The sequence below is a fragment of the Podarcis erhardii genome (assembly GCF_964252035.2).
Source record: "Podarcis erhardii genome assembly, chromosome: 13".
NCBI classification, from domain to species: Eukaryota; Metazoa; Chordata; class Lepidosauria; order Squamata; family Lacertidae; genus Podarcis; species Podarcis erhardii.
Window position 1 is genome coordinate 16,160,921 of NC_138502.1, and position 25,832 is coordinate 16,186,752.

Consider the following 25,832-nt stretch of genomic DNA (forward strand, 5'->3'; position numbering starts at 1 on the left):
TTTCTCTTTCTCGTGGAACTCAGGAGTTCTTTCCATACAACACCCCTGGGTGTCATCTCACAGTCACTACGTCTTTTCCAACAAACTCAGGAGTTCCCAGGAAACACATCTGCTGCTGAGGTTGGAATCCTCAGGCGCTGGGTGGGGGTGCATAGCTCTCTGGGCCTCCCTGTGTGGTCCAGGGGACTTTCCCTAGACCATCCCCACTCCCTTGGTCTCAACCCCTCACTGCCCCTCCAATGCATCCTCCATAGCTGCTTTCGCCTGGCTGCAATGTGTCCTGGAACATTTCACCCCGCAAAAAAATAATAATGCTGGGCACTGTAGTTTTATCCCTTGCAGAGTTAATTCCCAGTAACCCTTAACACACTACAGTGCCCAGAATTCTTTGCGGGAGGGGATGTGCGTTGAATGTGCTTTCAAGGTAATAGTGTGTACACAGCCATAATGCATGTTGCTTGCCCAGATGAAGGAGCAGTATGTGGGTGGATGCATAGAAACCTCTGACTTTTTAAGGGGGAATCGTCCCTGTTGTAGAAAGCTTGCTCTATCCCATCTTTGTCTTTGGCTCCACCTGGAATGAGAAGATGTCTTGCTCATGATTTTCCTAGGGTACCCAGGAATTCTGACTTCTCCACATATCCCTTAGCACAAGCATAGGGATTTTAGAAAAACATTTGCTGGGGATACCAAATCAGATTAATCTGAAAGGTTAGAAGTTTGGATGGCTTCCATACATACCATAAGTGACTTTCCCCAAAGAATAATGGCCACTGTGGTTCGTTCACAGTGTTGGGAATTGTAGCTGGGGGGGGGTGACTATGGTTCCCAGGATTATTTCAGGGTGGGGAGCCATTTGCTTTAAATGTGCTTTAGATGTATGGATGGCTTTTTTGCTGACAGATAATTTGGCAGTGTACGGCCTAACCTTTTAATTATAGCAGTTGTGTGCTCAACACCGGAAAGGCATCTGGAGGCATCTGCATAAGCCATCTGCACTGCAGTGAGGGGTGTATACTTTGCACATGCACAGAGGCTGTCACTCCCTCCAACAGCAAACTCAGTGTTCCCAGGCAAAGTTAAATGGAGCTGAAACAGGGACACAGAGAAATAAGAGTGACAGTTGGAAAAAGAGAAGCTGAAAACCAAGCAAGGAGGGAGGTGGGTGAATTGTCTTGCTTGAGACCCTAGCAGCTTCTGCAGGAAGGCATGGCTGGACAGAAACTCTTGGGGCATGTGCGGATACAGTGAAATTTTTTTGTGGGAGGCCCCACTTTTCTCTTTTTAAAGTTTCTCCAGAGGGTTCCAGACCTGAGCCCTCCTGGCTCTGAAAATAAGCCCCTGGTTCTGTTTACAGGACAGGGGGCTTCCTTGCTGGGAACAGAAATTACCATCCCGTGCAATTCCTCCAGGTAGCCCTAAATGCAAACTGGGCAGGCCTCTGTGTTGCTGCGCAGAGCGATCGAAACAGGGGTCCTCTCATCATTGAGCCTGGCACTGCAAAAGACCCAGAGTGACTGAGGTGGGCGCTCGCTGGCTCCCCTTTGCCCTTTCCCTGCGGCTGCTGTCGGGCCACAGAGAGCCTTTCTTCACACAACAGGTGTCACCTGTTGCCAGCCGTCAGGGGCCCGCGCTGGATTTCACTGACGCGGCGGATCAGGTTCTGGCCAGGGTATTTAAAGTCAGACATGCTCCCTGTTCTGCCCCCCTGCTTTGGGCCCTGCCCCTTGGCACCACCCTTGGGCCCACCTTCCTCTGGAGCCCAACCAGCTTTGGAGTTGGAGCGAAAGGTCATGTGTGTGTGCATGTGCACACAAACACACCAAGGGAAAAATGTGCAGATGTGTGCCCAAACTTCACTGTGGTTGGTATGTGCATGATGGGATGAGCATATGGGGGGGGGGGTGAATGGATGATCAACACTGACCCCTCCTGGTTTTATGTGGAAAAGGACACCCTCATGGGGAATGCAAAAGCACAGGGCTGGGAAAGTGAGTGAAGCAGACAGAGAGGACAACGGGACATTGTGGCATGCATGCACCTGTGTGCAAAAGGGAGAAATAAAAAAGTGAGTTTGCTATAATAGATTTCTACAGGAGGCATAGCCATATGTCTCAGAAATCATTTTGTATGAGCGTACGTTCGAATAGCCAAGTGAAAAGGCATGCAGATAACGAAGAGCACACTCTGCTTTTCTCGTTAAGGATTAACACAAGCCCTGGCCCAGTTCTTTCTTCCTCCCTGTGCATTTTTATGGGAAACCTGGTGATTTACAGCCTTAGGTGCCCTTCAGGGCAACATAGGTGTATTCTTTCCCTTCTGGTGTCTGTAGCACCACATGAATGACTCCTGCAAGTTGGAAATAGCAAGGAAGCAGATTTTGGCTGGACATTAGAGCTGTTTATCAGTGGTGCAGGCTGCCTCAGATGGTGGTGGGCTCTTCTTCAGCTGAGGTATTGAAACAGAGACTGGGCGGCTGTTCCTGTGAAGGCTTCCTTGGTTACATCATTCCCGGAGCATTGTGCATTAAGCAAGGATGATCTCTAAGAACCCTTGCAGCCCTTTCAGGATTTTGTGCATATCACATTCTGAGCAATACCCTCCAGCCTCCCCAAGGACCAGGCTGTATGTGTGCGCCAGTCTCCCGATTTTGCTGCATTTGCAGTCGGACAGTACAGGGAAAGAGGCCTCATGATTCAGAGCTGAAACACCCCATGTATGTCTGCTGAATTGGCTGCTCTTTCCCTTGCCCTTCTCTCCATGCCGGCCACTGCCGCGTCTCAGGTGAATGGCTCTGGATTCTTATACCTTGGCTGTGATATCCTCGGATCACTCCAAAACCAGACCCTGGTACGATTCCTTTGCTGGGAGCTGCATATGGTGTGGGTGGCTGGCTGGCTGGGTGGACGGGGTGAGCTCATAGGTCTTTCCCAGGCTCAGATTTCAGAGATTAATTCCAGGAGCAGCCGTGGACCTGACGCCACCGACAAAGATAGCACTTGTGGCCTGGGACAATGGGAAAGAGGCACGTCCCAAAGACAGCGAGGCCTGTGTGGAAAAGACACCAAAGAACATCTCTTCTCCCACTCCCTACAACCTAGTGCTTCACATGCAGACACACACAAACACAATCAAAACCAGACAAATAATTGCCTATGAGAAGTCCTGTAACCAAGAAACTCTCCTCCTTGCACTCCTAATATTCTCCCGTCCTGCAACACTGTGCAACTCCCCATTTATGCGTGTTCAAGGCACGTGACTGTGCATACATCCATTGTCTCCCGAGACAAATGAATTTTTTTATGGGAGCTTCCCATCACATCAAAATATCTGTCCAATGTTTTTGTCACAAGTTAATAATTTTATTGCATTGGAGGAAAAAGCACTACATAGCTTTTGCTATAAACAATATATGCTTTTCACAGGGCCGAAAAGTAACAGCGAAGTTTGGGTCAGGGAGAAGCTTTGATCTCTCAGAGAAGTTTCTGGGCTTCTGGTCCTTGAGATCAGTGTCTGCCGCCAGGTTCCAGCAGTGGGTACGAGGCTGCCACTGAAAGCCTGAGATGTCACAATGACCTTTGACCTTCAGGACAACCCTGTATTCAGACAAGCACTAACTGGTTCAGATGATTCCACCCTTCCGAAATCAGTTTGGGGTTTCCGTCTGTCCACTGGCAAGGGTTTCCAGGGGTTCAGGAGCCATTTGATCATTGTGGTGGTGTGTGCCCTGCTTCTCATTGGCTGGGATCCAGCCCATACACTGCCCTTTGGTTGGCTGGAAGAGATTCGCGCTCCAGCTCCCAGAGGAAACGTCGCAGGCGTGTGAGTTGGCGATGGAGGGTGTCGTCTGACACAGGCTCTGAGAGGCGCAAGCGGAAACCGTCACATGGAAGGATCAGGGGCGGGTGGTCTGTGAAACTCTCAAATATGTCACCTGTGGGAAGACAAGGCATTTCTAAAACAACAGGTGTGCTCAAGCTGCTCTCGAGGCTGCTGCACCCAGAGGATTAGCTGGAAATTTCAGTGCCCTGCGTAGATTTAAAAATGTGAGGCCCACCCTGTCTGTCTCACACCCGTCTCCCCGCTCCCAGCTGCTCCCTGGGCAACTGCACCAGTAGCTCTATTCTAAATGACACATGGATCACACCCTCTGGATAAGAGGTAGGGACAGAAATTGCTGCAGTTTGTGTGACCGTTTGTGGTCAGGTGTGGAAATCAGGCAAGCAAATGCGAGAAGCATTTGTTGTTCTTGTCTTTTTAGTCCGCAAATGATACGTAATTAATGATGTGCACCCTTCCGGGGGGGGGGGGGCTTTCTGGTGTTTCCTTTGCACTGAAATGGTATGGAATTGTATATTAATTATGTCATTAAAATTAAGGACATTAAATTCGGCCATAGCAGACAGAAGTGAAAAACATAACTTTCTGGCAGAAGCCAAACTGCAGCAAAAACAAAACAGTGCTGATTGTCACAGATACCAGTCAAAACAAAAATAGCACTGCCTTCATACATTCCTGGTAAGAGACTATAGGAGAAACTGATAATAATATGAGTTGTGAAATGCTTTCACATTCCAATTTCCACATTTTGAGGGCAGAGAGAGGGATAGCAGGGGATGGGCGTTTGGTGTAGGATGTGGCAGGTCCCCAATGTGGAGTTAATGCAATGATGGGGAAAGCTTCACTTGCTGAATTTCTGCCTGATGAGGGCACAGAAATCCTGCCAGAGGTGGTGAGAGTTGAGCCCTGTGTGGGTCAAAAACAAAGCATCTCCTTGACTTACTATGTGCAATCTCATCCCTTTCCTTTTCAGGTGGGCTCCAGCATTCGGGAGACACTCGCCCAGGTCCCAGCTGGTAATTTGTGAGCACGTGCTGGAGCTGAGCCGGGGTCAGTGCCGGATAGTCATTTCTCAGCCGAGACCAGGATGTCTGTGTGCAGCAGGGAAAAGAGAGGTTAGCAATAAACCCTGGAAGAAAAAGACCCATGAAACACCCATTCTTCCTTAGCAGCTGCCATGACTGGCTAGCTCTTTCTCTATGCCAACCTCAGCATTTGCCTTAATAGGGACAGAAACTAGACTTGATAAATCATGTGATAATTGACATATTAAAAGAATAACATTTCCTTATGAATGAAAAAATAGCCCTGAAAGAAGAAACAAACTTCCTTTGTATAGCCTTGCTGCATAGCAGGTGCCATCTTAGGAGAGGCATGCCTTCTTATGTGTGGGAGGGGAAGGAGCAGGGCTTTTTTTCAGCCGGAACTTCCCAGAACTCAGTTCTGCACCTCTCAGGTGGGCACCATAGCCATTCTAAGAGAAAGAGGGAGGTGTTCATGGTGAGTTCTGGCACCTTTTTTCCCCTAGAAAAACAGCACTGGGCAGGAGGATGCCTCTTCTGAGATGGTAGCTGCCACCTGCAGTTTTGACAAGCACATACATTTTTAAAGAAAATTAAGATGTTGGCTGCTTAACGAGAAAAGCCTTCCCTTTCTCAGTCAAGAGGTTTTAATTAAATTGATCTAAGCAGTTTATTGGCAAAACACTTTCCAAGTGTTAGCAGGAAGATACAGAAAGGCCACTTCATTGACACTATAGGGCACAACCATTCACCCTATAGCTTTTACCCCGTGACAGTGATAAACCAACTCAATCCCAGACACTCAAGCAGATACAGGGTAGGAAGGCGCTTACAGAGCCAATGAATCCAGATCGGCTCATACAAACATGAATACTATTCTGCAACAAGATATGCGGGATTCTGCAACTTGCATATTTTATGCAAATTAGTATATTTGCATGTTGTTAAGGGTGGGTTTTTTACATGAAGTATTTGACCTCTGTCAGATATAAGGAGGCATCAGCAGCAGGGCTGGCAACATAGCCAACACATTTGTACAAATGTCATGCTTCTGAGATGCCTGCATCTATTTCCATAGGGACTAGAAAATTTTTTTGAAGGGAAACTGAGAACCTCAAGGTACTGTTTTCTGAGCCCAACAGGAAAACCCGCACTGGTGTGGACTTGCAGAAACCTGCACCTGTGTCAATTAAATCAGGCTTGCTTATTCCTACACAAAGCAAGGAGGGTGGGTGCTTCAAAATGTTGTTCATTTTTAATAGTCTCTCCAGCACACTCTCATCTTAAAGAAACAGACCATAAAAGAGGAAAGGGGGAGAAATGAAGCTTCCCTCCTCTGTGCCTTCAGCCACCTGTTCCCAGATAAAAACGGTGACACCTAGTATTTGTGGTATGTGTGTGTGTGATTCTGATGCCCAAGAGTTGAGCCGCTGCCACCCTAACCCTCAAGCCCCAAGAAGGGGGAACAATCACCTGAAGCAAGCTGGTTTTGGGCACACACAGTAAGTTGGCCGTGGTGCTGAGCTTGCGGAAGAATTCAGTTGCAATGTCCCCCAGGCCCACCCCTTGTAGCCAGTCCAGCACCAGGTCCAGGTTGGTTCGGATCTGCACCGCCTTGGCCCACTGGAATAAGGACTGGTGGGAACTGCCTGGAAAAAGGGGGAAAGCATGTTAAGAACATGGAGCACAAGTGATCTTCCACCTTCCTCGGCAAACCGTCTTGGGATCCCCCCTGCCCATCCCCCTGTGTTCTGAATGAGGGAGCCACCGCCCCAAGCCAGCCTGCTTGTTTCCTGTCCTGCTTGGGGGCAGCCCTGAACTCCGGGACAGGCAGGAAACAGCCTGTTTCCACCAGAGACCAGGACAGAAAATAGGAGGAAACAGGAGAGGGAGGGGGGAGGGTTGTGAGGGGATTTGTTCTTCTCACTAGTCAGGGGCAATGAAGAGAGGTTTCATGCATTCTCCCTGGGCATTTTTGCAATGTGAATAGTGAAACCTCTCCTGTTTGGAATGTTACCTCAAAAAAAAAAAAAAAAGTCATTTATGCCTCACTGTGAAAACATTCTCAGTTCTAGAACATATTATAACTCACTGCCTTGATCCCCGCACACCCTTGTGTCTCACTGGATTGTTCTTGCTTCTCAGAAGACCCAGGAGTCCTAGTCTGTCTCACACTATCAGTATTATTCCATTTGGCTCCTCCACACACTCAAGAATCGCTTTCATACAACCTGTTTCACAGTGCATTCATCCTGATCTATGTGCAGGGAAGCTGTGAGGCTAGGCGGCATTAAGGCACAAGATGAGCCTGCTGGATCAGACCAACAGACCCGTCTAGTCCAGCATCCTTTTCTCACAGTGGCCAACCAGATGCCCGTAGTAAACCCACAAGCATGACCCGTGCAAATGGGAGCGATGGGAGGGCATCCCCTAGCGCACAAAATGGGCTATTGAGCCTTTCTTCTAGTTCCCACGCTGAGAAGCCAGGAGCTCATTCTAGGCTCACCTCTCTCCATGAGAGTGTTAAAGAGTGAGGCATTGGAGAAGAAAAAGAGATATCCAAAGGTCTGCGAGACAAGGTCAGGGTGCAGGTCACAGTCACGGGTCAACTCCAGCGTGGCCTGGTAGATGGCAAGGGTCCCCTGGATTCCTTCTGGCATGCTGCTGAGCTCCGGCACGTGGGACAGGTCAGCTGTGGCCGTGAAGGGGTTACTGTCTAGCAAGGCAGGAAGAGCCGAGTAGAGAGTCTGCTGGGTGAGGAAAGGGATGAGAAACACAGGCTACTACAAAGGGTGGGTGGGAAGAGAAGGGGAGGTGGGGGGGGGGCTTTATCGTCAAGAGTTTGTTCACCCACCTTAGTGAGGTAGTACACAGACTGCTGAAATGTGGACATGATGACTTCGTCCAAGACTGCCATTGCCTCATCACACGTCTCCAGGTCACTGGAGAGCAAAGCATTGTGGGAAGCTCCTGCGGAGAAGGGGGAAGAGAGCGAGTCTCAGGGTGTAGCTACATCACAGGAAAGCAAACTAGTTGCCCACTCATTTGCTCTCCAATGGGAACTGTAGCGCTGTAGTGCATCTTTATGCAGCTTTCTCAGCATCCTCCTCAAACTGTAATTCCCAGGATTCTCTAGGGGAGGCCTTGGTAAACTGGCATAATGCCTTATTCATCTGGTAACAGTGTGTAGAGTGTCTTGAGAGTTCTGTGATATGTCCCTCACATAAGGCTCCACCACAAAGCTTATGCAGAGGTTGGGTTATGTCCTGTCTTTATTGAGCATTTGTTTTGATTGGTTTGTGGGGAGATTTTGTGACAATGAGCATCCATCCTGATTTGTTTGTGGGGTGTTTCCACGTGTTCCCAGTGATTATTTGTTCCTCCCGATACTTTTTAATGCATTTCTCTGTCACTTTAATAACTGTGAAAAATTTGTTCAATGTGCATTCCTTGTGCTAGCACAACAAGAGTGCTTCAGTCCATCTGAATTGGATTTTCTCTTATGTGCTTGAATCTCTCCTGCAAAATACTGACCATCTGGAGGCACCCACAGAAACCATAAGCTCCCTTGCTATTTGAACCCTTCCCCTTTCTGAAAAACCCAAACAGCCCTCAGTCATCAAGTTCTGACCCTCAGGGTCTTCCTTTATCTGTCTCTTCTTGGCCCTCTATTCTGATGTATGTCCTAGAGAACCCTGGCATCCTGACCAACAGCTACCCTTCCACTCTCCTCTGACCCCAGGGAATGTTCAGGATTCTTGGCTCACCCTCCAAGTCCAGGTCCTTCTCAATGTCCAGGACTCTTTTCTGCACAAGGCTGAGCAGCTCCATCGCGTTGGCCATCCAGAGCATCAGGGGGCGCAAGTCGGCAGCCACTTCCTCGATGCTGAGATTTCCCAATTCTCCTTTGTCCTGCTGGCTGCAGGGATCAGACAGCGCAAGGGGGATTAGCGCACTGCCGAATGACAGGAGGGTGCTCTCACCTGCTGCCCAGAGGCAGCTGACTCTTGGCTGGGGCATTAAAACAACAGCTGGGCTGACTACTTGGAATTCAATCCATTCCACAAATTTTCAGAGTTCACACCAAGTTCAGGATTTCTTGACATATGTGAACTTTGCTTTCAAGGGACTTAGGTCTTCATTACTTGTGGATTTGCCTTCCACATTTGCAATGTTGCTATTGTGCTGGCTATATTATTAAGGAGGACTTACTAATATGCTGTTACCTATGGACCTTTCTGGATGCATTACAGTTGTTAATCATTTCAGCAGTGAGTACAAATTGCCTTCCCACAACTGAACTACCGCAATGGAGATGTTGCATTTTCACAGCACTCTTGACTGAACTATATTTTTTGCATCACAGAAAATGCAGTTTGTCCCCAATTAATGTGTGCTTCTTCCAGTGGAGCATACATGTGCCATTTGTTTGTTTTATTGGTGAAAATAATACTGATATTCTACTTCAGAAAATCTGCCTCTTCCTGCCACCCCATATCAGTTATGCTCCCTCCCCACCAAGTTATCATGCTATTGATTTTGAAATGGTATTTGCAGAAAGATCTATCAAACAAAGGCCAAAATTAAAGTCTTTTCATAGAAGTGGATGGAAGGAGCCGACACATGCAAATATATTGGGAGGTAGTAACTTATACAAGAGTGGGAAGTGTTAAAGCTTCAGAAGGCTGGAAGGAACTAAACCAGAGAAGGAGGAGCCTGTGGCCTCCTAGATCAGAGTCCTTCAACCTGGATCCCTGGATGTTGTCAGGCTATAACTCCAATCATCTTGTCAGCTTAGTTTAGGCAATTGCCACCTTAGCCTTAAGCAATTGTCAGGGATGATAAGAGCTGTAGTCTAACAACATCTGGGGGCCCAGGGTTGAACAGCACTGTTCTAGATGTTGTTTGGACTCCAAATCCCCAGCTTGCAGGGCCAATCATCAGGGACAATGGGAGCATATTGTTCAGTTCCATCATCCCTGAACTAAACAATACAAGGATGTCTTCACCTGCAAGATAATTTTTCATGCATCACACAATATTTCTTCAGTTGCTAGTCACCTAACTGATATTTGTCTCTTTATGTCAAAAGTAACTTATTCGCTAGACCACTACATCAAATAAAGCGGAGCAAACTGAAGCTTAGAAAAGTCTGAAGTCTGTAGCTCCCTCGGGGACAGACTTTGAAAATGCCCATTGTGCTGTTTGGTGTAGAGGCATAACTCTACCCCTGCACCTTTATGGTGAAAGCCCCAAGTCCCTGGCATCAACCCCAACCCCATTTAATACCAGAATCTGTCCATGAGGACTGCATTCAGACATGGCAACTTCAAGAATTCATCCTAGGAAACAATTTAACAGTTTGACAAAAACTAAGATAAACTGCTTAGATTCTAAGTATAGCACCTCCCAAACATCTTGCGAGATGCGGAACAGCACCTTCCGGAAGCCAAATATGAGACATACTTTAGCTCTTACTTACTTTTCCGGCTGTCTATCTCCAATCTCTTTTATCTTCTCCTGGTAAGAAGGATATGAAAAAATAAAATGAATTATGGAGGTTTGGAACCCAACACAGAGTAGCCTCGAGCCCTTTCCATGCCTGAAAGCCAAAGGGAAAGAAGTCCATGGAAAACAGGTACTGAAGGAACTGATGGGGAAAATCTATTTCCTTTCATTACATTTACAACTTCCTCTTAGGAACTCAGTGTTTCCTACATGTTCTCTCATACCAGCTCCAATTCTGCTTAGCTAGAACTGCTTCAGTTGCCTTCAGGGAGAGCTTAAGGGCTAGAAGGATCCATGTTTTTACCTATAACCATAAGAACCCAGCTTCTTGCTGCCACCGCCGTTTCTTAGTGCAAGCGAAAATGCTCCAAATGCTGGATTCCTTCCATGCCATGCCTGATTATCAACATCTTAATAGCTACATACACAGACCTACATAAAGGGCTTCAGAATTAGATATGGAGGTGGAAGGAATACAAGGGAAGGATGTCAAAGCGGCGCAAAGGTCATGAACTGAACTGCATGTCACTTACCCAAACAGCCTCCTTGACCAGCTGAGCGATTCTGGCTATCAACCTGGGAAGGTGTCCTGGCTCCAGCTCCCGGACGGCGTGTTCCAGGCAGAGCCCAAAGAGGAAGGCAGGGCCCAACCTGCAGTTTGGCGCCTCCTGCAGCCTCACAATCTCAGCCAAGAGGGCCTCCTGCTCCTGGGGCCGGTAGCGCAGCTGAGGTTCTCGGCTCTTGAGGTAGGCCCGGAAAGCTTCCTGGCGCTCCTGCAGAGAACGGCCGCAGGCCTGGCATGCCAAGGCCCCCACCAACCCTGGGGACACCCAGGCCTTGGGCAGCCAGGCCGGCGGCGCAGCTGCAGCTCGCGGGTCCTTGTACATGAAGAGGAAGTGCTGCCCCATTCCCAGCAAGTCTCCGGGAGCCAGCTCCACCTGGCGATGGAGTGGGGCGCCGTTGTGGGTTATCAACGCTCCCCGGAAGGGCCGCACCATGGCCGAGCCCCGGGGCTGGTTGGGGTCTGCGGGGGGCACTGAAGACACGACACAGCAGTGGCGCGGGAGGATGTCTGGGGCGCTCAGGAACGTGTCCACATAGTTGGATTGGTCCGGAGCCGGGAAGCGCTCAGGGCGGCCAAAAATGTGTCGGCGGCGTGTCATCACGTGGATTACAAACTCCTGTTGGTGAAAGAGAGAGAAGGGAATAGAGCAGGAAGAAAAGATCAGCCGCAGCAGTTGGCATTCCTGCTAGTGGCCCTGAGCTACCCCGAGCGCATGTGTTGGGCCAGTGGGGCACTCGGCTGAAGCATTGGCCCTTTAGGTCAGGGATGGGAAACCTTTTCAGTCCCTTCATGGGCAACTTCCTTAGGGGTGGGCCCATACCAGTGGTAGGTGGAGCCAGAGGCAAAAGGGATGCAGCAATAGATGCAACAGAAAAAAATAAAGATGAGGCTTTGGAGGGGTAAGAGATCCTCTGGGTGGTCAAATAGTCACAGGTCAGCTGTAGTGTGGCTGATGCAACAACTAAAAGTTCCACTGTGGGCTCATTCACACTTCCTTTTAAACACAGGTCTGGGATTTCCAGGTCTGTGCCTGAGCAGGTTTTATTTTGCCCCACAGCTTTCCCCAGAAAAACCTGTGTTTTACTGAATCCGCAGAAAACCCACTTGCTGTTTGCTCCAATTCAGCGGTAAATTTGGGGGGGGGGTGTCTCCCGGGAAAACAGCAGGAGTGGGGGAAATGCTTGGACACAGACCTTGAAATCCCAGTTCTGTGCCTAGAAACTCAGCACAAAAGGAAGCGTGGATGAGCCCTAAGTCACCACAACAGAGGTTTTTATACTGGTGGTTCAATTGTGGATCACTAGGAAGAAGAAGGCATCCCACCCACCCCCCACATAAATGTATGGGAAATCTTGCTCCCTTTCTTCTAAGAGGTTGCTTGAACTAAGCTTGAAGAAATTCAGTGGATCATCTTAACTTCACTCAGGCTTGGGTTACACCTGTTTGCCTTTCCCTGTGGCCTGACACTGAAGTGTCCTGCTTGGGTCATTCATTCCTGTTTGCTCCACAGGCCTCCAGGTGGACACGTCTGTCAATTTCAATTTATCCCAGTTTCTTTTCTGGGATTCTTAAGTTCAGCTCTACACATTTCTGCAATAGTTTATGGGTTTTTTTAAAAAGCCTTCACAAAAATTGTCAACATTTGAGTGCACGTTTCTCCTTATATGCAGTTTCCATATGCAATTTCCCGTGAGATACACAATTTCACCAGAATTTTTGCCAAATATAATGTATATTTTTTTTTACTAGTACACACTTTTAAAATATTTTCCCTTTATAGACACATGCTTGGACTCATTATTTGGCTAAAGAACTGCATCACAAATTTCAGACAAGTGCAAATTTTGAAGGACAGCTGTGTTTCAGTTTACATGTGGTTTCAGAAAGTGTGAATCTGTTAAGTCTGCATTCAGATCCAAAGTGGATTGAATTTCTCCCCTATCCCTAGGTAGATCCCTCTTTATTTAATTCTGCTCTCTTTTCCTGACAATATGGGATAACAGAGAGGGCAAGAGTGGCTGACGGGGTGGGGGTGAAGGCAACCAACCTTCCTTCAGCAGAAGTTTCTAGTATTTTCCAACTCCATGTTGACATGGACCCCGAAGGACCCTGAACCCCACAGTCACTCAGCTTCATCAAAACCATAGAGTTGGAAAAGATTAGAACTGCCTCAATCTTCCAAGCAGGAAAGTGGACCTACCTGCTTTTCATTGTAGCCCAACAACTGTAGGAAATAGGGGTGCTCTGTTGGTGGTTGTATGAGGCACTGTGAGAGCTGCTCCAAGTTGGCCACATCCATGGCCTCTGCTTCAGATGCTGGAGGAGCCAATGTGCCCTCGGCCCCCTCCGATGCCTTCAATCGTGACTCCTCAGCCAGACCCGCTTCCTGTGGTTCCCCAACCGCCATGCTCAGCACCCCTTTGCGGTCCCTGCGGCGTTTTGTGCTGAGATTCATCTCGCTGATGCTGCGACGGAGGGAAAGGTTGTCCGCCCTCTCTTTGGGGGCCACATGGCCTCCTGAGGCGGCCCGAGAGCGGCGAGATTGCTGCCGACGGGCCTGGGAGATACCTACAAGAGGCAGGGAGAGAAGGCAGACAGACAAATCTAATTTATGTGAACAGTCGTGCAAAATAAAAGCAATACCCTTACCTAACCTATATATTTTGAAAATTCTCCCAAGTTGGGGGCCTATGGAAGGGAAGGAGTACTGGGAAATATCCAAGCAGTTTTTGGGGAAAATAATTTTGTCACACTTCTCCTTTGATATCTTTGTATACAAGGAGTTGGAATTCTGTCTCCTATTCAATTAGTTAAGGACTTTTGCTCCATTTACATGTATGGAATGTGTGAAGGGGGACCACATTAGTCTGTAGCCCCTGGAATTCGGTTTCCCCTTGCAGCTGCCTATGTGTCCACATTCCAATATAAAGTAAATTGTCCTTGTAAAAAAGGTAATGTGTGAGTACCATACTTAGGATTCCAGTGTATGAAATGTATGTTTGTTTATTGGAAAATCATAAATAAAACTTAAAGAGAGCGAGAGAGAGCACTGTTACTTAGCCCCCAGTATCTGGTACTCAAAGAGGTATACTGCCCTTGAATATACTTTCAGGTCTCAGCACTAATGGCCATTAATCAATCTGTCCTCCATGCATCGGCCTCAGCCTTTTTAGAAGCCAACTAAACTAAAGACCATCACCATATTGTGGCAAAACAAATTCCACATGCTAATTAAGCACTTGACAATGAAGTTGATTAGCCTCTTTGCAGCAGCAAAGCTTTTTGATCTCTTCCTGACAAATCATAAGTTCTAGAAACCTAACTGGATGGTAAATGAAATGAATGAAAGCCAAGCTTCTAAAGGACTTGAAAACAGCATGAAACCCTAGAGCAGAATTGAGACCTAGGACCCAGAAGAGCATCTATTGACAGTTCCCTGGAAACCTCACCCACTGCCAACAACACCACACATACCAGACCCATCGCCATCTTCGCCTTCTGCCATCCTCTCCACATCACATCGTCGGCGGATCTCAAATCGGCGTGTGCAGCCGGTCTTGGGTTTCCACACATCCTGCAGCACAAGCGGGCGTTCAGAATCACCTACTGCACGGAGATACTGGGCCTGCCAGGAACCATCTGTGCCGTGAACGTTGCCGACCACATCGCATAAGACATACGCATCTTCGGCATTGGCCTGCGCCACGCCATAGCGCTCGAGTGCTTCCTGCACCAGCTGCCGGGCAGTGGAGCGCGCTGTGGCCAGCACACTCTTGTAGTTGGCACCTGTGGAGATGTCGCCTCCATAGATTTTCAGGATCCCTGGCACTTCTCCCTGCGACGGGGGCTCAACTCGATCTTCGGGCAGTGGATCAATGAGATCGGCCAGTTTCTTCTCACTGGCCCAGCGACCTCTTCCTCCGCTGGTGGGCACTCCAGTCCCACCCCGCTGGAAGAGCGCTGAAATCCTCTTGTGTCGACTGGCCTTATTCTTGGTGGCCGGGCGCATCTCCACAGGCTCACTTCCACGGCTGGCTGTATCTGAGGATGTCGATCTGTGAGGAGGATAGACAGACTCAAAGAGACAGCAAGGGTGGCACCACAATGACAGGATGATGCAGCAGCCAAGCTGCTGGGTTCAGAGGTGGGAGATCTACTGTAACAAACTTGCTCTGCCTCAAAGCTTGTTGGGCAAGTCATAAGAATATAAGAAGAGCCTGCTGGATCAAGCCAATGGGCCAAAGTCCAGCATCCTGTTCTCACAGGAGCCACCAAGACACCTATGAGAAACCCCGAAGCAGGCCTCAAGTACAAGAGCATTCTCTCCTCCACCCCCTTGGTTTCCAGCAAAGCCATCTCACCCCTTAAACAAGTCACCATCTCTCTGGCACATAGTCAGAAATTTTATGGACAGGCAGCCTTGGAGGAGGGCAGGAAAGTTTCACAGGGATAAGGTGAGTTAAATTATGATGTAACCTGCTCAAGTAGAATCATAAATAGTGATGGGCCCAATGCCCGCCCCAACGGTGTCACTGTAAGGCTAGGAGGGAACATTTCAGTAATTTGGCAAAAAGGAGCCAAGTACAGGCGAAACTAACTAGAGGCTTAGTACTCCAGGTTGCTGGTACATGCCTTTCCCCCTCTATTTATTCACCAGCTTCATGATGACATCATGTATTAGTTGTCATCATGAAGCCAAATAAGAGTGAGGGCAATTCTTCCTGCCCTCACTCTGGAGTTTGGTAGGTTAAAAGGAAATGGTGCCCACCAGCAGCTGAAATTCCTGGAAGTGTGATCACTGCTGCTGCCAGGATCAGGAAATGACTGGTGCCAAAACAAAGGTGAAGGGGACAGATTAGCAATACTTAGGGTTGTCATATTTCAAAAAGTTAAATTCCTGACACCCGCTTTTTTTAAGAAACCCACCAAAATTGATTTTAAGCTTTTTGAGCTATTTCCACTTCTGCCATACATATGATCCAACAAAATTCCCCCAACAGCACTTTTACCCCTGAAAACCAGGACATGTCAGGAATTTTCCTGATATAAGGCAAGCCTAGCAATACTTTTTTTCACTTTTGAGTAAAAAAGTTATGAGAAGTTCTTGCTCAATTCTGATTGCAAATTAGTTTTTCTCTGTTTTGCTCATTTTATCCCAAGCCCTGGAGAATGTTCGTTCATTGTAGTCCCCATTTCATTAGCACAGACCACATTTGTGTTCTGCTGTGTGCTTTGCCTACTAAAATATTCCATACAATTTCTGAATGGATTAACTTTGAATTAATTCCCCACCCCCCTGTAACGTAGCCCTGGCACCCCACCCCATAGTGGTGGTTCACAGCACATGATGCTTCCCTGAATGCTGCATAACCAGGCAAAGGCTACAGTGCATCTACACAACTTAGTCTGAGGTGAGAGCCAGTGGTATCATGGAATGCACAGCTGCTAATTGCCAATTACTGCTAAGGATTGCAATTATGCAAATAGATGTGAGGACCGGAATGGTGTGATGTCAGAAAGGCACAGAGGTCCACATACACAGACCACCCTGCTATAGTTTTCTTCTCTGTAATTCCTGAGAGGTGATTTGTCATGGATGGACCAGTCCCAGGGCTGTGAATCTTCTTAACGGTTGCACTATTTCATGGTGCCTCTTTTGCCTGAATGAGTAAGTGTTTTAGGCAGACCAACAAGCAACAGAATGGCCTATGTACTAACAGTGAACTCATTCTCCGAGTACCTATTCATATGTAGCCAAAATGGCACCATCCGTGTTGGAGGAGGAGGCATCAGCAGGCTTGTGGAATCTTTAAGGTTTGCAAAAATACAAAGAAATCTTAATTGAATAAACCCTAAAGGAAGGGGGACAGGGGGACAGGGGGACAACAGGAGCAAAACAACAAGGTCCGTTATCAGTCTAGCTGGGCCCCACAAGGCAGTCACTTACTTGACAGACCCCACACTAGGCCACCTGCGTCCCAGCTTGGCAAAATGTTTCTTTGGGGAGTTGATCCAAAGGCCAACAGGAAAGTGAAGCTTCCCAAAGCGGGGGCTCCCGTCTTTCCGCTCATCCGAGAACATGGTCACAGGGACCTAGAACCTTTGACAGGTGAATATGCGGGGGGGGGGGGAGAGAAAGGCATAAAATAAGCAGACCCGTGCATCCTGTCCATTTACAACATTTGTTACAAGAAACATCTGAACATTTCAGCTTTAATTGATTGTATTTTCTTAAAAAACACACTCAGACAACCCCAAACAGCATGCTTCTTCTAGGCTTTATTTCCAAGTGCTCTGAATCTGGGGGAGAGGAAAACAAAATTTCTATGCACCACCACTGAGCCAAAGGAGAAGATGACAGCATGGCCCACCAGAGATCTGCAAGATGGAATTTCAACTGGCCAGAGCAGATCACGTGATAAGGTCCAACACCTATAAAAGCTTCCAGTCAGGTTGGTTCTTTGGTTTGAGCAACAAGCTGGGTGGTGTCCTGTGCCACAGACTTCCTCTTTCTCTACCTTTCTCTTACCTGGCCACACCAAGCCTTGTTTTGACTTGCTCCCTGGATATCATCAAGGCCTGCCAGGCCATATTGTAGAATCCTAGAATTGTAGAGTTGGAAGGGACCACAAGGGTCATCTAGTCCAACCCCCTGCAATGCAGGAATGTCTTGCACAAACCCCAAACCCTGGAATTAAAAGTCTCATGCTCTACCAACTGAACTATTTTTGAGGAGAGAGAGTCTAAGGGGACAGGGAATAGTTTTAGAGCAGCCAAAATTTAAACACGGTTAACCTAAAATTATGTAAGTGTGGAATCTGACCCCTAGCCAACGGAACCTTGGGGCCAGGGGTTTGGAGGGGGGGCGGACTGCCCCTGGTGCCCTCACTGAGGAGGGTGACATACGGCGTGCCACCTGCCCACAATTCCCAAGCGTACCGCAAGCTATCAGGGTAAGGAGGGAGCTGCGCTGCTTTGCCAGCGGCATTCCCCAATTCCCCCTTCGTTTTGACAGCTTGAGGTTGGCTTGGGAGTCGCGGGCGGGCGGCGCGTCGAATTTCTGCCATGGGCGGCTCGCTCCCCCCCCCCCGGCTGCAAGGCACATGCACTGCTCTGGGCAGCCAAGCGGCTATCCCATGCCTGGGAGGGCACCCTCCATGCCACGCCCCCCTCGGGAGCGTGCCCACCCTGGGCAGCGCAGGCATATGCTCCACCGCTGCTTGGGGCCACTGCCACATTAACAACCCTGTAGTTCATGTCAGCTGAGGCAGAAGGTGGGGAGGACCTTGCTTCCCAAGGAAGGCGGAGAGCTTTAAAAGCTATTTTTGCATTGAGTTTTCCCAGTGTAAGAAGAGGTTTTAAGATTTCCACCTTGCTTGAATTTAATTTGTGGGATTTCAGCTAGTGGCCTTCAACTGTATATGCTTGAAATCGTGCAAGTTAAATGCACTTAAGATGCAATCATACTGTATAATTTTCTTCTCTTTTAATGTTATGCTTTTGATTGGCTGTTTTCTCAGCGCACTATAAGATGCTGTTAATATAACATACAGAAGAAGCAAACTAATGAATAAAATCCATATACTGTATATAAGTATGTGTAGATTTGCACAGACACAGCTCAGCCCTGATGCCTGAGAAACCTTTCCCCTCCCTGTGGCTTTATTATTTTTTTTGTCCTTGCACTCCTCTTTCATGCCAGGCACTCTCCTTGCCTAAACCCTATAGAGAGATCTAGATTAATTTCCCAGAGAACACACACTGCTCACTTTGCTTCATGGGGAGAGCTGCCTGGTGGAGTTCAAACCCAGATCAAAGTGGCAGCAGAGGCACCAGGCCTGTACTTCCACCCTGACCACGAGGGGTGAGTCAGAGGCCCTGAATCAAAGAGTTACGTCAACAGGAAAAGCAGAAAAAATGAGTTGAGGGGTTAGGATAGCTTGAAGCCACACCTCACAAAGGTACCCCCTGAGCTACTGGGTTGTTAGGAGATGAGACACAATGAAGGAAAGCAATAAACACATCAACCCATAGCCCATTCCCACCCTACCTCCTGCTTCTCCATCATAATCAGTAGGTTCCTCTCCAAAATACTGAGTACTAATTAATTCTGACTTCTTTTCATCTCCCCATAAGAAAACCCGTGAGTTCTGGCTCTCATCACCTCTAATTGTAACCAAGGACAACACAACCCCTTCTTTGGTGCCTGAGGGAGAAAACCTAAATGGTGCTCCTCCTCCTCCACTCCCACCCCATCTATCCAACAAATAGTCCAACATCTGCTGCTTTATAAAGGTACATCTAAATCTCCCCTCCAATCAGAATGCTTCACCCTGCCTAACGTTAGGGCCGGAGAGGACTGTAAACTTGCACATCTCGCAGAGAAGGGAAGCATCTTAAGTTCTGTGTCCTTTCTCCACACTATCAGGAGCTTTCTAGAGGCAGAAAGAAAGAGAAGGCAGGAAGGCCTGAACACTTTATAATCTGAAATAGAATCTATCAAGGAATCTATCAAGAAGCAAGGAGCCAGGAGTCCTGGGTTCCCTGAGAGGAGGTTTTGGGCATAAGAAGGCCAAAGACTGATCTCTTTGGGTTCTCTTTGCATGAGATTCAGTGGGCAGAGGAGGAAATGAGTTCAGCACACATTTTCCCACCTGTTTACTGTCCCTCCCCAGTTTTGAATTCTGTAGCTTTGCTGCATGTTTACCTGTTCCACAAGGTGTCCCCAGATGCTGCAGTCCCCCACTGTCACCCACTCTCACGCATCCAGCAGGCCAGGCTGCATCTTCCACTGGGGTATGGTGGCCACTCTCAGCTCTGGCGTTCCTGAGTGTGCTGTGTGTGACTTAAGTCCAGCGATGACTGCGCACGGATTTCCCGTGCCTCTGGTCATTCACACACAGGAGGTGGGGCAGGAAAGAGAGGTGGGGGGCAGGAAACTGACTGGGAAGCAGGGCCTCTCCCAAGAACCAGGGAGGGCGCAGGAGCAGGGAGTGGGGTAGACAGGCTAATAAGACATCTGAACTAGCAGGAGCAGGAAGCCCCAGGCAGTTAAACAGAGGTGGGGAGGGGATAGATTTAGAAAATCAGAAGTTGGGGTGTGTAGTTTTTGACATTTGATGGCTTTGCTGACATCAAACAATGAGGCCTACAGGCAGAATCATTTGGCCTTGAGGGAAGCTATGTGAAAAGCCTGCATAGTCTGGCTCCTCAGAGCTGGTTGTATTCCTCCACTACCATGTGCAGGATTCAGCTTTGTGGCATGCTGCTACGGTTGCCAACATTTTAACCAGCCACTGTAGTTGTGCCTATGCTATGAAGATATGTGCAGATTGGCAAGATTCTCAAAGCGATTTACAAAAACTGTAAAACTGAATGCAATAAATGCAATAGTAAAGATCAAAATAGGGTAGATACCTTGGGGAACAGCCTTAGGGACAGCCTAGTGAAGCCTTCCCTAACCTTCTGCCTTCCAGATGTTTTGAACTACCACTCCCATGATGGCTAGTGTGTATAGGAGGAGTTGGGAAGGCCCTCCATACGTTGTTGGACTCAGATTTCCATCAGGCCCAGCCAAGATGGCCAAAGAACAGGTATTATAGGAGTCATAGAAATCAGGAGCCATATGCTCCACTTAGATCCCCACCGTTCTAATTAGTGTTTTTATAGTTGTTCTGATTTTGTGTGGAGTGCCCTACCTGGGTGGATGGAGCAGCCAAGTAATTTTCGTTGTTCCCGAGAGGGGGCAATGACAATAAAGATAATATTATTATTATTATTATTATTATTATTATTATTATTATTATTCAGGAAAAGCAAAAGTAATTGCAATTGCAAGCTAAGGAAAAACAGTGTGTTGTCTGCACTCAGTCTGTATGCATGCTATCATAGGTGTGTGAATGTTGTGGGCAGTATTCTTGGCTCAGATATGGCATATGGGTGGGAGAATTTGGCACAGTATTTGGCAGGGGCCAGGGCATGAGTGCTGCCAACTCTTTGGACGCTGCACGTGCATAAATATATTTCCCACACCTGTTTCCTTAGTCATTATTCTGGGCGGAGATTTGCTTCCCCTTTGCCACACTCCCCTTCATATGCACTTTCGCCCACCCGCTTCGGCTGTTTTACAGGGTGTGTGTAGCTTTCCCCCGACCCCAATCATTTTTTTCAGCTGGGACCTGGGGTGTGTGCTTGCACAGTACATGAGCCTACATTTCCCCTACACCCTTTTCCCTGGTCCTGTAGGCTTGGGTGTGGGCAAGAGAGTGGGTGTTTTTGACCTGACTTCACACCTTTCATTTGTTTCCAGTGTATGTTGGGTGTGCCTTTCGTCTGTGCTCGCAGGACCTTGGCTTCGGGCAAATTGCTGATCTAGGTAATCTTAGAGTCACTCTGAGCTCCATGATATTGTGATTCTTCAAGCCTCTTGTGTCCCACATGGTCAGATGACAAGAAGTACTGACCAGTTTTCTTATATTCTTCTTCTTTAAAAGACACAACAGGGGGTGGGTGGGTGGAATTCAGACCATTAATCCTAATACTTTCTTACTAGATCTGCTCCCCGCCCACCAAATTAAAAGCACCTCCATCTCTCTGAAGCTGTTGTTTGACCTGTTAGGGAAAACTTACCTGTACAGATTTGAATGAAAATTAAATGTACCAATTTTCTGTGGCTTTTATGTTCAGAGTTCACAGAGGGAGATGATTGCAGAAACGCTCAACAGTTTCAAAAGCCACCTCAGGATAATGGAAAAGGTCTAAACAATATTGGATTGAGATAAATCAAACATTCATGCATAAGAATGAGGGAGGGGGTGAAATAAAGGAAAGAAAATGACCTGAACACTGTCATTTATAGGAACAAATTTATTGAGAATGATTATTCCCTCAGCTTGTTTTGAATGAACATTTTATGTTGTTTTCCCCTTCTTTAAACCTACCAAAATAACCTTAACTCGGTGTCACATCTGCTGAGGTAACTAACAAATTGACCAAGTTATTTCAGATGGTCTGGAAGAACATCTGCTGTGGGTCCATAAGGCAAGGGGAGGTTGAAGTTTATATCCTACCAGCAAAGGTTCCCTGTGCACGCTCAGCATCCCAGCGTTGTATCTGAAGGGAGGGAAATAGAAAGGAGGTTGCGGAAGCTTAGTCAACAGCCCCAGACATTGTGGTACTTAGGGCAAAATAAATCAAGTTATATCTTCCCACAGTAATGAATAATATCATTAATGTTATCATCTACGTAATTCACAATTTTCAGTTCTCAAACAGTATTCCAAAATCTCCCACCTGAGGGAGAAATATTGTGATCAAGAGCCTGTATACTTTGCTGTATTTTTAAAGTTTTAATTCTAGAATAATCTGATTAGGCCAGGGATGGGAAACTCCAGGTGTTGTTAGGGTGACAACTCCCATTACACCATCCCGACCATTGGCCATGTTGGAGCTAGCAGGAGTTGTGGTCCAGCAAAAGCTGGAGAGCCACAGGTTCCCCATCTGTGGCTAAGCAATCCAAATTCTATGCTGAGAAAACTGGATTTTGTGATCCGTATAAATTATGCAAATTTAGAAAAATGTTTTGTATAGCTTATTCTGCACTTGATACTGTATTTTTCAAAATTCTGGTTTTGCTAGTCCTGAAGAGCCTAGTAGCCTAGAATCTTGGGCCTGGTCTATGCAGCAGACTAAGATAGCAAAATGATCCTGAGGCAGAACAACAACACTTCAGACACTAGGTGTAGGATACCATTCTTGTGTGAAAGTCCTCATAAGAAAATAAAATAAAACATTCAAGGCATATAAAAAGCTACCAGATCAGCTATCTGCTGTGTTATTTTTCTTCTTACTGGAAGTTGTTGTTTTTTAATGCAGACTAGCAGTCTGAAGTGACTTTAAATATAGTGTACATACATATATTTCTGCTGTTCAGCCAGTATATCTTGCTATGTATCTGATTTTGCTCCAAGGATCCTCTTTGATAAAGGATTTTGCATAAAGATACTAAAAATTGCCCCAAATGCAGGCCATGACTTGAGTCTTGACAAAAAAATTATCATTTTAATTTTATCAAATTATCATTTGGAATTTTTAATCAGGCAAGTTGTCATCCCTCTTCCCAAGGCCAAAATTTGGTTCAAGGTACAAAATAAGCCCCATTTCATTCCCAAAACGTTAAAGAGCATTTTTAAGCAAAAACAAAAGGAAACCATATCTGTTGTTTCAACTCCGTGTTGGTTACAACTTCATTGACATTGTCGAAAAGAAAGAGTGCAGCTGACTTGATGCTTTTTTACTTACCCAGGAAACAGGACACAGGGATTTAAAGACCCTGTGGTACCATTCACACACCTTGACGTCCTTGCCGTTGGCTCTTACGGTCTTCACACAGCGGTAATAATCTGCAAGGAAGGAAAAAGAAGCAACATGTCAACTTCTAAAGTGTCACCACTCCTGTTTCTGCACTGGTGGACATTTAATGTCTGCTTAACTTCCATATCATCTGTAGCTTTGTACCAGCAAGCAGGAGTCACCCTCTCTGTAATGATAAAAAGTTCCTCTAGCCAATAAGATATCTCAGTCTGAACCTACCAACAGGACTGAAGCAGAAGAGCACATGGCTCCTCTTGGCTTTGGCTCCAGGGACATTAACAGTACAACCCTATGCATGTCTAGTCAGAAAAAGTAAGCCCTACTGAGCTCAATGGGAGTGTGAAAGATCTAGTGGAGGGGGCTTCTGCTCACTGGCAAACCCACCCATCCTTTCACTAGGGTGAAATCCCAAACTGTCCAGGAGGTGCTGGTGAGCTACAGCGGAATATAGAGTTTCATTTAAAAGACAGAGTGTTACTTCCAGATGGGGAGAATTTTGACTTTTTGGTTTATGTATCAGAATGTATTTAAAGCAGCATTTGGTTGGAAAAAAGGGATCCTCCTGATACCCAAGACAGTTTGTTATTTCCCCCAGCTGCCTTGTTATCTGAGCAACAGAGTCAAAACTTTCTTAGCAATGAGTCTTTATTACTTCTGTGTACGGTACACCACACTACTAAAGCTATACTATATGAATAATAACAACAATACATAAAGCTGTAGAGCAGGGGTCAGCAAACCTTTTCAGCAAGGGGCCAGTCCACTGTCCCTCAGACCTTGGGGGGGGGATCAGACTATATTGGGGGGGGGATGAACGAATTTATATGCCCCACAAATAACCCAGAGATGCATTTTAAATAAAAGCACACATTCTGCTTATGTAAAAACACCAGGCAGGCCCCACAAATAAACCAGAGATGCATTTTAAATAAAAGGGCACATTCTACTCATGTAAAAACACGCTGATTCCTGGACCGTCCGCGGGTTGGATTAAGAAGACGATTGGGCCAGATCCGGACCCTGGGCCTTAGGTTGCCTACCCATGCTGTAGAGGTTAGGAAGGGCATCTAAACATATATACGATGAAAAGCCTGACAAATAAAATATATCTTATCAGCCTGCCCCTCCCGAATATCTCAAAAGTGGTTCAATACCATGCATGAAAAATCTTGTCCAGTGCAGCCATATCCCTCTTTTTTACCCACCCAGGTAGTTCTGGTAGCAGTTCTTGGTCTGGTTGGTGTTTGGAAAGCGTGGGTCAAATGGGGCCGTGAGATAGTCACCCTGTTTTTTCTTCAGTTGGTTGATCTCTTCTGCTGATGGTGCAGCAGCTGAAAAGGTCTGCATTTCTGAGAGGGGGGAAGATGAGAGACTCAAGTAACCTGCAACACTGCCCATTCTCAGAGCAGACAGCCACCCCAGCTCTCAACTACATCCTAGAGAACTTAAGAGTTCTGGTCAGAAATAGCTTTTAATGCCCAGTTCCTTTGCTCTAACAGCAGGGTTGCCATATTTCAAAAAGTAAAAACCAGGACACCCCAAAGTTCTTGAGCATACTTTTTTTTTACAAAATCGCGGTTTTTCGATTGATCCTGGACATCAATTCCGGCTTTGAAATCCCAGTAATGCCTGGGAAAATTCTGACATATGGCAGTCCTATCTAACAATCCCAAGGCGCTGCAAGATTAATACACCTCTGGTTTTTTCTTGGCCTAGTGTTCAACCCAATCCGGCCCAAGCTTTAGCCTAGCAGTTCTCATATTCCTTCCAAACTTATTCCCTTATTCCTCTTATTCCCCTCCTTGCCACATCTACTCCTCTTCTCTGCTTTAGTCCTTCCTTTCCACAGATGTCATATTACAATAACTCGTCATGGGCCTCTTAACTCCTAGCTGTTGCCACCAGAGGTATACCTAGGCTCCCTTGGCAAGGAGCTGTATCGGTGCCCCCCCCCCCGACCCTTGTACTGCTCTGCCAAGGTGCCTAGAGTAGCCTGTGCACCTCACCCCGCCACCCAGAGCAGATTCACAGACTTGTAGTGTTGGAAGGGACCACGAGGCTCATCTAGTCCACCCCCCTGCAATGCAGGAATCTTTCACCCGGCGTGGGATGAAAGACACACTCTGGGATCAGGCCAAAGGCCCTTTTAGTCCAGCATCCTGTTGTTACAGTGGCGAACCGGATGTGTCCACATGCAGGACCTGAGTACAATAGTACTCTTTCATTCATGATCCCCTCACAATCCTGCTCCATCCTCACTGGTGATTCCTAGAGCCTGGTATTCATAGCCATCCTGCCCCCCAACAGCATGGACAGGGCCCTAAAGCCTCTCTGCCAACCAAAGCGCTGAAGGAAAACCAACCCTGGGATTATGGGTTGTATGGCAGCTGCAAACTGGCAAGGTTTTCTGGAGGACTGAGGTAGTGGTTTCGTTCCGACTTTTCTCTCCCCCAGCCCCCCCACATGGAGTAGCAGCCCAAGAAACTTCCAGAAGGCGCTGAAGGGAAAGCCTTTCAGCCAATCAA

At 47.2% G+C, this 25,832-nt stretch overlaps 2 protein-coding genes and 1 long non-coding RNA gene across 6 annotated transcripts; 1 reads left to right on the forward strand and 2 right to left on the reverse strand.

Moving 5' to 3' along the window:
* Positions 1 to 3,340: 3,340 nt before the first annotated feature.
* Positions 3,341 to 21,650, reverse strand: RASIP1 (Ras interacting protein 1). Of its 3 annotated transcripts, none has more exons than XM_081836120.1 (12): positions 21,565 to 21,650; positions 16,883 to 17,035; positions 14,410 to 14,990; positions 13,136 to 13,503; positions 10,904 to 11,551; positions 10,345 to 10,382; positions 8,630 to 8,781; positions 7,717 to 7,832; positions 7,369 to 7,612; positions 6,336 to 6,511; positions 4,784 to 4,931; positions 3,341 to 3,934 (listed from the first exon to the last, which is right to left on the reverse strand). In XM_081836120.1, exons 2-12 carry the CDS (start codon positions 17,014 to 17,016, stop codon positions 3,735 to 3,737), a joined length of 2,805 nt encoding a protein of 934 aa, XP_081692246.1. In that variant the 5' UTR covers positions 17,017 to 17,035; positions 21,565 to 21,650; the 3' UTR covers positions 3,341 to 3,734. The 3 variants fall into 3 exon arrangements, with proteins under 3 accessions (XP_081692246.1, XP_081692245.1, XP_081692247.1); XM_081836119.1 differs by lacking the exon at positions 21,565 to 21,650 and adding an exon at positions 19,643 to 19,805; XM_081836121.1 differs by lacking the exon at positions 21,565 to 21,650 and adding an exon at positions 19,643 to 19,801 and having other exon boundaries at positions 7,369 to 7,609.
* LOC309327074 lies at positions 17,043 to 21,458 on the forward strand. The gene is made up of 3 exons (XR_014150402.1): positions 17,043 to 17,387; positions 20,412 to 20,582; positions 20,746 to 21,458. It is a non-coding gene; the product is annotated as an uncharacterized lncRNA (long non-coding RNA).
* Positions 21,651 to 21,781: 131 nt separating the features above from the next.
* On the reverse strand, positions 21,782 to 25,827 carry COX6B2 (cytochrome c oxidase subunit 6B2). Of its 2 annotated transcripts, none has more exons than XM_081836126.1 (4): positions 25,670 to 25,827; positions 24,513 to 24,656; positions 23,236 to 23,336; positions 21,782 to 22,047 (listed from the first exon to the last, which is right to left on the reverse strand). In XM_081836126.1, the coding sequence occupies exons 2-4, from the start codon at positions 24,652 to 24,654 to the stop codon at positions 21,994 to 21,996; spliced, it is 297 nt and encodes a 98-aa protein (XP_081692252.1). In that variant the 5' UTR covers positions 24,655 to 24,656; positions 25,670 to 25,827; the 3' UTR covers positions 21,782 to 21,993. The 2 variants fall into 2 exon arrangements, with proteins under 2 accessions (XP_081692252.1, XP_081692253.1); XM_081836127.1 differs by lacking the exon at positions 25,670 to 25,827 and adding an exon at positions 25,567 to 25,591.
* Positions 25,828 to 25,832: the final 5 nt, after the last annotated feature.

What these genes read in the sequence shown, in the direction of transcription:
- RASIP1 (XM_081836120.1), bottom strand. Translation starts at nt 17,016, where the DNA reads ATGTTCTCGGATGAGCGGAAAGACGGGAGCCCCCGCTTTGGGAAGCTT. An exon ending in TGGGCTACAATGAAAAGCAG is followed by an intron (nt 11,552 to 13,135) that starts GTAGGTCCACTT and finishes TTTCACCAACAG; the next exon opens with GAGTTTGTAATCCACGTGAT. An exon ending in AAGGGATGAGATTGCACATA is followed by an intron (nt 3,935 to 4,783) that starts GTAAGTCAAGGA and finishes GTCTTCCCACAG; the next exon opens with GTGACATATTTGAGAGTTTC.
- COX6B2 (XM_081836126.1), bottom strand. Translation starts at nt 24,654, where the DNA reads ATGCAGACCTTTTCAGCTGCTGCACCATCAGCAGAAGAGATCAACCAA. An exon ending in CTGCTACCAGAACTACCTGG is followed by an intron (nt 23,337 to 24,512) that starts GTGGGTAAAAAA and finishes CCTTCCTTGCAG; the next exon opens with ATTATTACCGCTGTGTGAAG. An exon ending in CCCTGTGTCCTGTTTCCTGG is followed by an intron (nt 22,048 to 23,235) that starts GTAAGTAAAAAA and finishes CCCTCCCTTCAG; the next exon opens with ATACAACGCTGGGATGCTGA.